This window comes from Scyliorhinus canicula, chromosome 14 (genome assembly GCF_902713615.1).
Source record: "Scyliorhinus canicula chromosome 14, sScyCan1.1, whole genome shotgun sequence".
Taxonomy (NCBI): Eukaryota; Metazoa; Chordata; class Chondrichthyes; order Carcharhiniformes; family Scyliorhinidae; genus Scyliorhinus; species Scyliorhinus canicula.
This window is the reverse complement of record NC_052159.1, coordinates 28,937,237-28,950,706: the sequence shown is the minus strand read 5'-3', so window position 1 is coordinate 28,950,706 and position 13,470 is coordinate 28,937,237. Positions and strand designations below refer to the sequence as shown.

The following is a 13,470-nucleotide window of genomic DNA, read 5'->3' as shown; positions in this document are numbered from 1 at the left end:
GGTGGGGGGTGTGACTCGATGTTTGTGTGGTGGGGGGGTGACTCGATGTTTGTGTGGTGGGGGGGTGACCCGATGTTTGCGGAGTGGGGGTGTGGCCCGATGTTTGTGTGGTGGGGGGGTGACCCGATGTTTGTGTGGTGGGGGGGTGACTCGATGTTTGTGTGGTGGGGGGGTGATGTGACCCGATGTTTGTGTGGTGGGGGGGTGACCCGATGTTTGTGTGGTGGGGGGGTGACCCGATGTTTGTGTTGTGGGGGGGTGACCCGATGTTTGTGTGGTTGGGGGGTGATGTGACCCGATGTTTGAGTTTTAGGTGGTTGACCCAATGTTTGCGGAGTGGGGGTGTGACTGGATGTTTGTGTGGTGGGGGTGTGACTGGATGTTTGCATGGTGGGGGGGACCGATGTTTATGTGGTGGGGGGGTGACTCGATGTTTGTGTGGTGGGGGTGTGACCCGATGTTTCTGCGGTGGGGGGGGGGTGACCCGATGTTTGTGTGGTGGGGGTGTGACCTGATTTTTGCATGGTGGGGGTGTGACCCAATGTTTGTGTGGTGGGGGGGGTGACCCGATGTTTGTGTGGTGGGGGGGTGACTCGATGTTTGTGTGGTGGGGGGGGGGGGGGCTGACCCGATGTTTGTGTGGTGGGGGTGTGACCCGATGTTTGTGTGGTGGGGGGTGTGACTCGATGTTTGTGTGGTGGGGGGTGACCCGATGTTTGTGTGGTGGGGGGGTGACTCGATGTTTGTGTGGTGGGGGGGTGACTCGATGTTTGTGTGGTGGGGGGGGGGGCTGACCCGATGTTTGTGTGGTGGGGGTGTGACCCGATGTTTGCGGAGTGGGGGGCTGACTCGATGTTTGTGTGGTGGGGGTGTGACCCGATGTTTGTGTGGTGGGGGGTGTGACTCGATGTTTGTGTGGTGGGGGGGTGACTCGATGTTTGTGTGGTGGGGGGGTGACCCGATGTTTGCGGAGTGGGGGTGTGGCCCGATGTTTGTGTGGTGGGGGGGTGACCCGATGTTTGTGGGTGGGGGGGTGACCCGATGTTTGTGTGGTGGGGGGGTGACTCGATGTTTGTGTGGTGGGGGTGTGTGACCCGATGTTTGCGGAGTGGGGGTGTGACCCGATGTTTGTGTGGTGGGGGTGTGACCCGATTGTTGTGTGGTGGGGGGTGTGACTCGATGTTTGTGTGGTGGGGGGGGTGACTCGATGTTTGTGTGGTGGGGGGGGGCTGACCCAATGTTTGTGTGGTGGGGGGGTGACCCGATGTTTGCGGAGTGGGGGTGTGGCCCGATGTTTGTGTGGTGGGGGGGTGACTCGATGTTTGTGTGGTGGGGGTGTGGCCCGATGTTTGTGTGGTGGGGGTGTGGCCCGATGTTTGTGTGGTGGGGGGGTGACCCGATGTTTGTGGGTGGGGGGGTGACCCGATGTTTGTGTGGTGGGGGGGTGACCCGATGTTTATGTGGTGGGGGGGGGTGACTGGATGTTTGCATGGTGGGGGGGACCGATGTTTATGTGGTGGGGGGGTGACTCGATGTTTGTGTGGTGGGGGTGTGACCCGATGTTTGTGTGGTGGGGGGGGGGGTGACCCGATGTTTGTGTGGTGGGGGGGTGACCCGATGTTTGTGTGGTGGGGGTGTGACTGGATGTTTGCATGGTGGGGGGGACCGATGTTTGTGTGGTGGGGGGTGACTCGATGTTTGTGTGGTGGGGGGGGGGTGACTCGATGTTTGTGTGGTGGGGGGGTGACTCGATGTTTGTGTGGTGGGAGGGACCGATGTTTATGTGGTGGGGGGGGGTGACTCGATGTTTGTGTGGTGGGGGGGGGGTGACCCGATGTTTGTGTGGTGGGAGGGACCGATGTTTATGTGGTGGGGGGGGGGGTGACTCGATGTTTGTGTGGTGGGGGTGTGACCTGATGTTTATGTGGTGGGGGGGGTGACTCGATGTTTGTGTGGTGGGGGTGTGACCTGATGTTTGTGTGGTGGGGGGGTGACCCGATGTTTATGTGGTGGGGGGGGTGACTCGATGTTTGTGTGGTGGGGGTGTGACCTGATGTTTGTGTGGTGGGGGGGTGACCCGATGTTTATGTGGTGGGGGGGGGGTGACCTGATGTTTGTGTGGTGGGGGGGTGACCCGATGTTTATGTGGTGGGGGGGGGTGACTCGATGTTTGTGTGGTGGGGGGGTGACTCGATGTTTGTGTGGTGGGAGGGACCGATGTTTATGTGGTGGGGGGGGTGACCCGATGTTTGTGTGGTGGGGGGGTGACCCGATGTTTGTGTGGTGGGAGGGGTGACCCGATGTTTGTGTGGTGGATGTGTGACCCGATGTTTGCTTGGTGGGGGTGTGACCCGATGATCGTGTTTGAGGTGGTTGAGCCAATGTTTGCGTGGTGGGGGGGTGTGACCTGGTGTTTGCGTGGTGGGGGGTGTGACCTGGTGTTTGCGTGGTGGGGGGTGTGACCTGATGTTTGTGTTTGAGGTGGTTGACCCAATGTTTGCGTGGTGGGGGGGTGTGACCTGGTGTTTGCGTGGTGGGGGGTGTGACCTGGTGTTTGCGTGGTGGGGGGTGTGACCTGGTGTTTGCGTGGTGGGGGGTGTGACCTGGTGTTTGCGTGGTGGGGGTGTGACCTGATGTTTGCATGGTGGGAAGGTGTTCCCCTTCTGTGTGTGGGGTTTGGGGGGTGTTGCCCTTGTCTGCTGGGGGTCCCGATCTTCGTGGGGGTGTTCCCAGTCTGCATGGATAAATTTAATTTTGAGTTTGCATGTGTGTACAGGCCCCGCCCCTCCAGCTGGCTGTGTGATCCTCATCATCACTTTGAAATTGCGCAGAGTGCCGTTAAATCACAGCAGAAAATGTATCTGTGAAGCCAGAAGCTTTCATTGTGCTTTTCGCGCCTAATCCAATACTGTGCAATTTTGGGAATATTAGTTTCTCTGTCCTGAGAGAATCCAGGCCATTATTGTTAGAAATTCCCATCAGCCCCAGGTACCTTCTTGAGTTCAGTGGTACCCTTCACTACCATAGGCATTCAATATGTTTTAATTTTACAAGGATCATTCCACAATGCCCTATATCTAACCCTGTGGGAGGAACCAGCATGGGCCCCTTTCTCCCTCCTCCCTCGGGGTGCCCAATGGCCTCCAGGCTACTCCATGGGATAGAGGTGAGGCTGGAGTGAGCTCCGGAAGCTCCAATGTCACCTGGTTCTGCCAGTCCTGGAGGTCCGCTCTCGCCTGAGCCATGGTCTGGGACTGGGAGACGTCCCTCAGTGGGTGAGACATTTTCCTCACTGCCTCGGTCATGTCCCTCTGAGGCTTTGCCGGGTCTCTGTCACTCAGCACCCGGCCAATTCTCTCGATGCCCTCAGACATGACTATTTGTGCCTTAGCCAAGCTGTGGAGCGCCGCAGCAATATCCATGTGGGCCCGGTGACTGGGCACCACGGTCCTGCACCTCAGCCAATCACACAGATTTCTCTAGGCCTCAGACGTCTTGGCCCATGGCTCTGACTTCTTCCCCAAGGCTTCCACTGTGGACACTGTGGTCTGGGTACCACGCATCGTTGGCCAAATCTCCAGCGCTTGATGGCAGTTGGACGCCTCCAGCTGCACCTGCAGGAACTGGAAAGTCACCGTGTCTGCATCGCTACTGGTGGTGGGATCATACTTTCCAGATGCACTATATCTGTCCGGACTACAGCTGTTTCCTGGGATCAGACATCCCTCTGAGCGACCACCCATTCCCTCAGGAGACCCTACCTCTACTTGATGTGTTGCAGCATGTGTGATGAGCATACCGGAAGGTGACCCATGAGCCTCTTCACTAAAATGTCCCACCGAGGTGATAGTCTCTGCGATGGTGGAGGCCGCAGACGACAGCAGTGACAAGAAGTTGGTGTCTTCCCTGGGCTGGTGCTCCAGGTGTGCTGGGGTTGTGGCTGAGGGGCAGCAACCCCAGACGGCCCTACAAGACAAGAGATATGGTGAGGTCTTGGGAGGGAGTGGTCTGTGGGAGAGGGGTGATTCACTTGCTACAGGCACATCATTTTGCATTGGGAGCTCACTTGATTGTTGCATGCCAACCTCTGCTTCCGCGGCTGCCCCTCTTCTACCTCATCGGCTTCATCGCCCTCTGCTCTGCGGGGGGGTCTGCACTCACAAGTCTGGAATACCCCTGCTGGTTTTCTGCCCTCTCTTCAATAATGGGCCCCCTTGTCCTATGGGGACACATAAAGGACCTGGTGATATGCATGGAGGCATGTGTGTACAAGGCACCTGGCCAAAGATGACAATACAGGTGTTGGGGTTTGGTCGAGTGTGGGATGCAAGGGGGATGCAGGCAGGTGGGTTTTGTTAGGCTTCTAGAGGAGTGAGCGGTGATGTGAGGAGTGAGGGACAGGAGTGATGCCAGGGGCATGGAGGAGGTGACTCACCTGACCTGCCCTAAGGAGGTTGTTCATCTTTTTGCGACACTGGGTTCCAGTCCTCCTGGTCAGGCTGGCAGCACTCACCGCCTCTGTCACCTCCTCCTAGGCCCTGTTGACTATGGAGGGCTTGAGTCTCCTGGTGACCCAGGGAAGAGGGTGTCCCTCCTCTCCTCCACCGCGTCCAATATTTGATCGAGCTCTGACTCTGTGAATCATGGCGCGAGCCTTCTCACGGCCATCTTCCTGGCTGGAATGACAGTGTGTGGGGAGTGGAGTTCTAATAATCAGCTCCAGCTTGTCAGGCACTCCAGCGTCAATACCGGCCCCAGCGGATCAGACGGCAGCGGGATAGGGAAATGCTCTAGATTCTCGTGGGTAGAGTGTTGGCCCATTTGCATGTCATGACTCGCTTCCTGAAGAGCACCCCCAACGGATACACGAAGTGCATGCAATTCAGCCCCGGCAGTAACAATTTGGGCGGCATTCTCTACCCTGCGGGTGTTGTGCACCCCCTGCAAGCAGCGGGATTCCTCGTCCTGCGGGTGTGATATGCCCCTGCAAGCAGCGGGATTCTTCGTCCTGCGGGTGTGATATGCCCCCGCTAGTAGCGGGATTCTCCCTCCTGGCAGCTGGCTAATAGGGTTTCCAATTCTGGGCACCCCATGCCTTCGGGAAATCTGCGGCCGTGAGTGCGCTGCCGGCGAATCGGAGGGTCCTCCCAACGGAGAATCCAGCCCCTAGTCTCCCAAACAGAGAATTCCGGCCGAGGTTTGAATGATTTAGTTGCTTTATTTTCCACAAGGCGAGTGAATTTACTGAGCGTCGGCTGCAATCTAAACTGATTTATTCCACCCAGCTTCACTTTATTCCATTATGCAGAGAAAATAATTAACTCACAATTTAATCTCTCCTGATGGGCTGTCCTGCTTCTTTCTTTCAAAATGATCTTGGAGCCAACAGTTACACAGAATGTGAGACATTAAATATATTTTGATTTCCAGCTCAGTACAAGACATTCTCTCTCTATTGCCTTTTCTTCATTAACTGGAAGGTGCCTTAAGTTTTCCATGAAGTGCGCTATTAAAATGCAAGTTATTTCTTTTGCTTCCATCAGCCTCTTTACAGTGTGAGCTTTTAGTCAAAATGACTACCCTTTGCCCAGCAAAATAATCAACAGGCAATGAGCTCTGTTGAGTTCAAATGAATAAAAGGTGGCTTAGCAGAAATTAAAGCAATTATGGAGTATTTAACTATCCTTCATTGCCTCCGCCACACTGTTCCGACATTCCACGTCAATTATAATCCAAATCTCCAACACCTTCTGTCCTTTGAATTTAACTAGTAATTGCATTTTTAAAAATAAATTTAGAACGCCCAATTGTTTTTTTTTCCCAATTAAAGGGAAATTTAGCGTGGCCAATTCATCTACCCTGCACATCTTTGGGTTGTGGGGGTGAAACCCACGCAAACACAGGGAGAATGTGCAAACTCCACACGGACAGTGACCCGGGGCCAGGATCGAACCCGGGTCCTCAGCGCTGTGAGGCAGCAGTGCTAACCACTGTGCCATCGTGCCAACTTTAGTAATTGCATTTTTAACATATCTTACGTAAAGACCTCCTCACACCAGTACAATCAGAATTCCTCAACCATGACAATTAGGTTGTTGCTGTGTATTTGCTTGACCTTAATTTACCAATAGTTAAAAATGTAAAACAACATCATGGTGCTCTGTATGTTTGCAAAGCTGTGAGGAATTGCAAAGATGTGAAAGCTAATCAGTCTTCAAAGAAAGATTTTCTGTTTTTTGTATAGAATAGAATACCTGCAGTGCAGAAGGAGGCCATTCGGCCCATCAAGTTGCACCAACGCTCTAGAAAAACACCCTACCCAGTCCTACTCTCCTGCCCCATCCCTGTGACCGCTGTAGCCACCGAAGTTGGCCATTTCCCTGAATACAAAATGGAGGAACGCAAAGCATATAGGATAAAATGGACAATGTTGCAGCCCCAGCAGGCTGCACCTAGCAGGTGTGGATTCTGTCTGCTAAGAAAGCAGACAGCACCGAAACGAACATTCCGCATACTAATGAGGCAATCACCGGGATAATTAACATGTTAATGAACAATTCCAGATACAATGGACACAAATGGGGAAGCAACTGCAACATTGTAAAGGATACCAGACACTCAGGCACCAACAGGGTTTGAAAACAAAGAGCCTGAGAGCCCGCCCAGTAGCTAAGGAACAGCCTCAGTATTGGGGGGATTCAAACATATCGATTGGGAAGAGACCCAATCGATTCCAAGCAGGTAAGGGAGTCCGCCCAAAGGGGCGCGGATCCCTGGGACCTATAAAAGCCAGGTCCCACACATGGTTCAGTCTCCTTGTCCAGCCCTCCTCTCTCCTTGACCAGCCCTCCCCTGTGGACCAGCACCTCGACCAGCTTTTGCCAAGAAGACCTTGAACGAGAGAGAGGAGAGGGTTCGGACAGCAGCCGCCAGCAAGTAAGTGTCTCACAACGATCGCTACCAGAGATAGACACTCCTGACCCCTTTTAACTTATACCAACCTGAAGTCTGCAGACCAGAGCAGAGCAAGAGGCCTTGTTCCCTGACCCGACAGTTCCTTTGAGATAAGTATTAGTTTATTTAGCGGTAGGAATAGCTTAATCCTTTTAGCGTGAGCATGGGTAGTTATTATAATTGTATTATAATAAACTCAGTTGTTTGAACTTACTAATTGGTGTATGGTTTGAACTTATTGCTTTGAACTTCACCTTGAACTTGTGGCGGTATCTTAACGATACCTGGCGACTCCAGAGCTAAGTAAAGAAACAGAGCCAAATTGAGTGTTAAGCACACTCACCCAGAACGACCAACACCGCACCCAAACTGTAGACACTAAGGGGCAATTTAGCATGGCCAATCCACGTAACCTGCACATCTTTGGACTGTGGGAGGAAATCGCGGCACCCAGAGGAAACCCACACAGACACGGGGAGAACGTACAAACTCCACACAGTCACCCAAGGCCGGAATCGAACCCGGGTCCCTGGCACTGTGAGGCAGCAAGCTCGGGAGGTGCCATGCCATGCATTTGTTGGCCATCCCTGATTTCTTTGAAAAGATGATGTTTTGCCTTCCTGAACCGCTACTGTCCTTGTGACGCTGATGATGCTCACTTTAAGTAGGACATTTGAGGATTGTGACCCACAATAATAAAGGAATGGCAAAACATGTGCAAGATGATATGTGACTGGGAGACAATAAAGTGCTCACGATATTGCTGTTTTTATTATTCTCAGTATTGAATGTTGGAAGCCAAGAAGGTATTGTTGAAGTAGTCTTGATGAGTCCCTGCAGTGGATGTATTATTTAGATCAAACTTGCAGCATCACAGTATGCCAGTGGTATGGAGGGAGTTAATATCTAGTTCAGTGACAAGGGTGACCATTTGTCCCAGGTAATATTGAACTTCTTAAGTATTGTTGCAGCTGGACACATCCAGAAAAATGGTGAGTATTCCTTCACACTCCATCTGAACCTTGTGTAATGATATGTATACAATTAAAGGGTTAATTATAACATCTAGCTGTAACACTACCACTAGAGGGCACCACTATATCCCACTATAAGTATCAGCTCCCAGAGGATCTTGGTCTCTTTCAACCCAGGAGTGACTTGGCAGCAGTAGTGTACGAATGATAGATCACAGGATAGTTAGCACATGTAGTTTTGAATCAGTTAATACATTAATATTTAATTACTTGATTACTAGTGATAGTTCTGTAGATTGTCAAACTCAAATATAATTGATCATTACTTAATAAATGAGTTTGCTTTAAGTTGAAGACTTGTGGTTTCTTCAAGATCACACTATCAGACCTTCTGGAACTACAGCAACTCGTAACCATCCATATTACTGAACCCAGTAATATACCATCTCGCAGCTCAAGATGCAGCCAGGATGCGAGCAACTCGATGCAGAATATTCACATTCTACCCTGCTGTTATAAATGTGGTTATTCCAGTGAAACATCCTGTCAATAGCTCTCTGTTTGCTATATTGGGTACATTACTGACATGTAACAAAGTATTGTGGCCAAAGAAGATATTCTGAAGGCCATGCGGATCTTAAAAATTCAACAATAGGGGTAACGCAAAATATAGAAGTTGGTAAGAAAGCCAGAAAAAAACCATAATGCATTGCAGCTGGTCATCATGTGCCATCATTAGATGTCAACAACAATTCTGGTACTTACATTCAAAACTGCTAACTTATATAGTATTGTAAACGTTAGCTTCAAGCTCAGTGAGTCAACAAATACAGTGACCTGCTGCTCAATTATCTACAGAAACACATTCCTGATCCTTAATCAGATAACTGCATATGGCCACTGAAGATAAAATTCCTCTTGCTCCCCTCTTATTATTTTTTTTTATAAATGTTTTTTATTCAGTTTTCATGTTTTATATTGAACAAATTACAAATTGTTAGAGAGAGAGAGAAAAAAAAGAACACGCAAAAATTAACATATATATTTACAGGTGAGCATCTTCGCAGCAACAACTGTGGTCTCCCCCCTTTTGCCGGCACACATATTTTACATTCCCCAACATGTTTATTGGCATTTACCCAGTTTGGTTCTGGGCCTTAGCCAGCCATCAAACCCCTGTAACGAGCCCGTAGCCCCCCCCCCCCCCCCCCCCCCCCCCCCCCCCCGGCTACCTTCCCCCGACTATTCTTCCTCTTGTACGTTGGCCACAAACAGGTCCCGGAACAGTTGCATGAATGGCTCCCACGTTCTGTGGAAGCCGTCGTCCGACCCTCGGATGGCGAATTTGATTTTCTCCATTTGGAGAGAATCCGAGAGGTCGGACAACCAGTCTGCAGCTCTGGGTGGTGCTGCTGACCGCCAGCCAAACAGGATTCTACGGCGGGCGATCAGGGAGGCAAAGGCAAGGGCGTCCGCCCTCCTCCCTAGGAATAGATCTGGCTGTTCTGAAACCCCGAAGACCGCCACTATCGGACATGGCTCCACCTTCACCCCCACCACTTTGGACATAGCCTCGAAGAAGGCTGTCCAGTACTCCACAAGTCTGGGGCAAGACCAGAACATGTGGGCGTGGTTGGCCGGGCCTCTTTGGCACCGTTCACATCTGTCCTCCACCTCCGGGAAGAACCTACTCATACGGTTTCTCGTTAAGTGGGCTCTATGTACCACTTTTAGTTGTGTCAGGCTGAGCCTTGCGCACGTGGAGGTGGAGTTGACCCTATGCAGTGCTTCGCTCCAGAGTCCCCACCCTATCTCCATCCCCAAGTCGTCCTCCCATTTCCTTCTTGTTGCGTCCAGTACGGTGTCGTCCCTTTCTACCAGTCGGTCATACATGTCACTACAGTTCCCTTTCTCTAGGATACTTGCGTCCAGTAGGTCTTCCAGTAGTGTCTGTCATGGCGGTTGTGGGTACGTCCTTGTCTCCTTTCGTAGGAAGTTTTTGAGCTGCAGGTACCGTAGCTCGTTCCCCCCAGCTAGCCGAAAATTCTCTGTCAGTTCGTCCAGTGTTGCGATCCTGTCGTCCGTGTATAGGTCCCTGACTGTCAGTGTCCCCCCGTCCTGCCTCCACCTTTTGAAGGTGGCGTCAGTCAGTGCTGGTTTGAACCTATGGTTGTTGCAGATGGGACTCCCCTCTTATTATAACGCCCTCTAATGTTTCATTTATTGTTTGTTTTAAAGGTAACACAGTACGATCCTGCTGATGATCATTACCAGACTGTTGCCCCAAATGCATTTAACACTATCTATGTCACCCCAAGGAACTGCGGGCTTCCATATTCAGGTATGACATTTAAAGTATCACAATTCCTTTAGGTTACAAGACCATCAGTAAATTAGTTCATTTTTTATAGTTCTAGTTCTTTGACCATCTAGATCAGGGGTGGGTAAACCACGGCCCGCGGGCCGCATGCGGCCCGCCAAAGGTCTTTATGCGGCCCACCAAGTCAAAATTTTATTATTTTTTTTAAGGTTAATGGGGGGGCTGTTGGGTTACTTACTGGTATGGGGTGGATACGTTGACTTGAGTAGGGTGATCATTGCTCGGCACAACGTCGAGGGCCGAAGGGCCTGTTCTGTGCTGTACTGTTCTATGTTCTATATGAGGCGCCCAGAATCATAACCTGGTGAAGTAATTATTTTACTTAATATACTATGCGGCCCTTTAAAATTGTGAATTTCTGAATGTGGCCCTTGCACGGAAAAGTTTGCCCACCCCTGATCTAGATCTTTGCTGAATTTCAATATCTTTCATAGTAAGATGTTCATCCAGCTAATTTTTTTTATAAATAATAAATAATCTTTATTAATAAGTAGGCTTACATTAACACTGCAATGAAGTTACTGTGAAAATGCCCTAGTCGCCAAACTCTGGCACCTGTTCGCGTATACCGAGGGAGAATTCAGAATGTCCAGTTCACCTAACAAACATGTCTTTCGGGACTTATGGGAGGGAACCGGAGCACCCGGAGGAAACCCACGCAGACATGGGGAGAACGTGTATATACACAGACGGGGCAGCAGTGGTTAACACTGCTGCCTCATGGAGCTGAGGACCCAGGTTCGATCCCGGCCCCGGGTACTGTCTCTGTGGAGTTTGCACATTGTCCCTGTGTCTGCATGGGTTTCACCCCCACAACCCAAAGATGTGTAGGTTAGGTGGATTGGCCACACTAAATTGCCTCTTAATTGGGAAAAGCAAATAATTGCTACTCTAAATTTATTTTTTAAAAAGACTCTACACAAACAGCACAGACAAGGGCAGCACGGTAGCATTGTGGATAGCACAATTGCTTCACAGCTCCAGGGTCCCAGGTTTGATTCCGGCTTGGGTCACTGTCTGTGCGGAGTCTGCACTTCCTCCCCGTGTGTGCGTGGGTTTCCTCCGGGTGCTCCGGTTTCCTCCCACAGTCCAAAGATATGCAGGTTAGGTGGATTGGCCATGATAAATTGCCCTTAGTGTCCAAAATTGCCCTTAGTGTTGGGTGGGGTTACTGGGTTATGGTGATAGGGTGGAGGTGTTGACCTTGGGTAGGGTGCTCTTTCCAAGAGCCGGTGCAGACTCGATGGGCCAAATGGCCTCCTTCTGCACTGTAAATTCTATGATATGAAGACAGTGACCCAAGCCGGGAATCAAACCCGAGTCCCTGGTGCCGTGAAGCAACAGTGCTAACCACTGAAACAGGTACACATAACCTTGTGGTATTATCTACCATGATGCTAATTGGTGCTATATTCCACTTAGTGCATGGAAGCCATATTTTAAGTGATAGCTTAGCAATATGCCATTGTGCGTGTCAACCTCATGCAAGTACCCTTGCAGCAAATGGCACAACTTTCAATCTACCTCTCTGTTCACCCAGGCCCAGAGAAGACAAGTTTCTCATTGACATTTCCAGTTTGGTGTGCCAGGGCTGCAGAAATGGTTAGTGGCAGAGTGGAGGGTATAGTCTGGTTGTCCAGGCTGATACCTTGGTATACCTCTTCATGCATGCCATTGAAAGCAATTGAAGTACTTCTCAAGAAGCAACCAATGTTATGGTCAGTCAGTCATTCATATATCTTAGTGGTGCCAAATCTCCCTTTGAGACAAGAAGCCTTCACCTGGCCTAACCATCTGTTAACAGTAAGGTAAATTCACCCCCATTTACAGATGCAGGTGTGCTGTTACCTGGAAGTGGACACAAAGTATTTGGCATTCAGTCTGGGCTACCTGGTACCTCTCTTTAAGTCCTTCTCTTTTAAACATGTCGGATGAAAGAATTCCCATTGGGAAAGCCATTGGCGTCAGTAATGTGTGCTGGGGGAAAATTACATTCAGCACAAATTCAGAGAACTTAAGTGCCGGCAGGAAAAAAACACAATAAAATGGTTCAGATGTTCCTCAATACGGCAAAACTTTTGGTTTACATCACTTTCCATCACTTCCTACCATTTCAATTGGACTTGGTTTACGTTGGACATCCAGCAGAGCTGAACAGCAGGAACGGACAGGCAGAAGAGGTGCGCCCAAAGCAATATTCAAATGAGATGTCCACTGGTTTGAGACAAGCCCTTCCAACGCTGCTTTTCAAGCCATTATAAAATGATTGTGTGCAAAGTGAGTGCAGCCTTCGAGCCTCCCTCCTCCTACCCAAATGTCACCAGAAAAGTGGATTTTTCCACCATGGGAAAATCTAGCTTTTCAGCTCACAAAATTCTAGGATGGCTGATTAGGTACTCATGAATGTGATAACTTTGTATTAATAATGCGTTTTGCTTCATTCTCAGGGCCGGGGATGACCCATGTATGGGTCCATGAGAATCCATGTTGCAACACCGGAGGACAAATTGCACTGGGAATGCTTGCTGGCGCTATCACAGGCACTGTGCTGAGGTCACTGATGTGGTCACCATGTTGGCTCTAAAATACCATTGCTGTTAAAGCAATCACTTTCCCATTGCGCTATATACTTAAGAGCCTTTAGTTATATAATGGTTTTGCTGTGCAAGCTTCTACTTTCTACTTTAAAAAATGACATTGACTACGGGCACGGTTAGAACTAAAATAATTAGCCAGGATTTTGGTTTCAATTAAGCTTAGGTTAAATAGCCAAAAAATTAATGCTCACAACAAATATTATTTTTGGAATGATATTCTAAGATATTGCACATATACGTGATCTATTAGGAGAACATTGTTAACATTAGATTGCAAGGGGCTGGTTTAGCTCACTGGGCTAAATCGCTGGCTTTTAAAGCAGACCAAGCAGGCCAGCAGCACGGTTTGATTCCCGTACCAGCCTCCCCGGACAGGCGCCGGAATGTGGCGACTAGGGGCTTTTCACAGTAACTTCATTGAAGCCTACTCGTGACAATAAGCGATTTTCATTTTCATTTCAAGTTGAAGTATATTATTTACTTAAATAAGGTTCAAATTCTTCTGCAAGTTTTTGTTGAAAATGAATGATCATTAAACGTTGCATCACTTTTTGTTGCATTGTTT

The 13,470-nt window shown here is 49.8% G+C and overlaps 1 protein-coding gene across 1 annotated transcript in view; it reads left to right on the top strand.

The window, feature by feature from the left end:
• The window catches only part of plekhb1 (pleckstrin homology domain containing B1), a 122,878-nt gene extending 109,696 nt beyond the window's left edge, over positions 1-13,182 (top strand). The window contains exons 5-6 of the mRNA XM_038818328.1: positions 10,167-10,269; positions 12,756-13,182. Coding sequence (XP_038674256.1) covers positions 10,167-10,269; positions 12,756-12,892 — 240 coding nt within the window. The 3' untranslated portion in view covers positions 12,893-13,182. The remainder of the gene's footprint in view (positions 1-10,166; positions 10,270-12,755) is intronic.
• Positions 13,183-13,470: the final 288 nt, after the last annotated feature.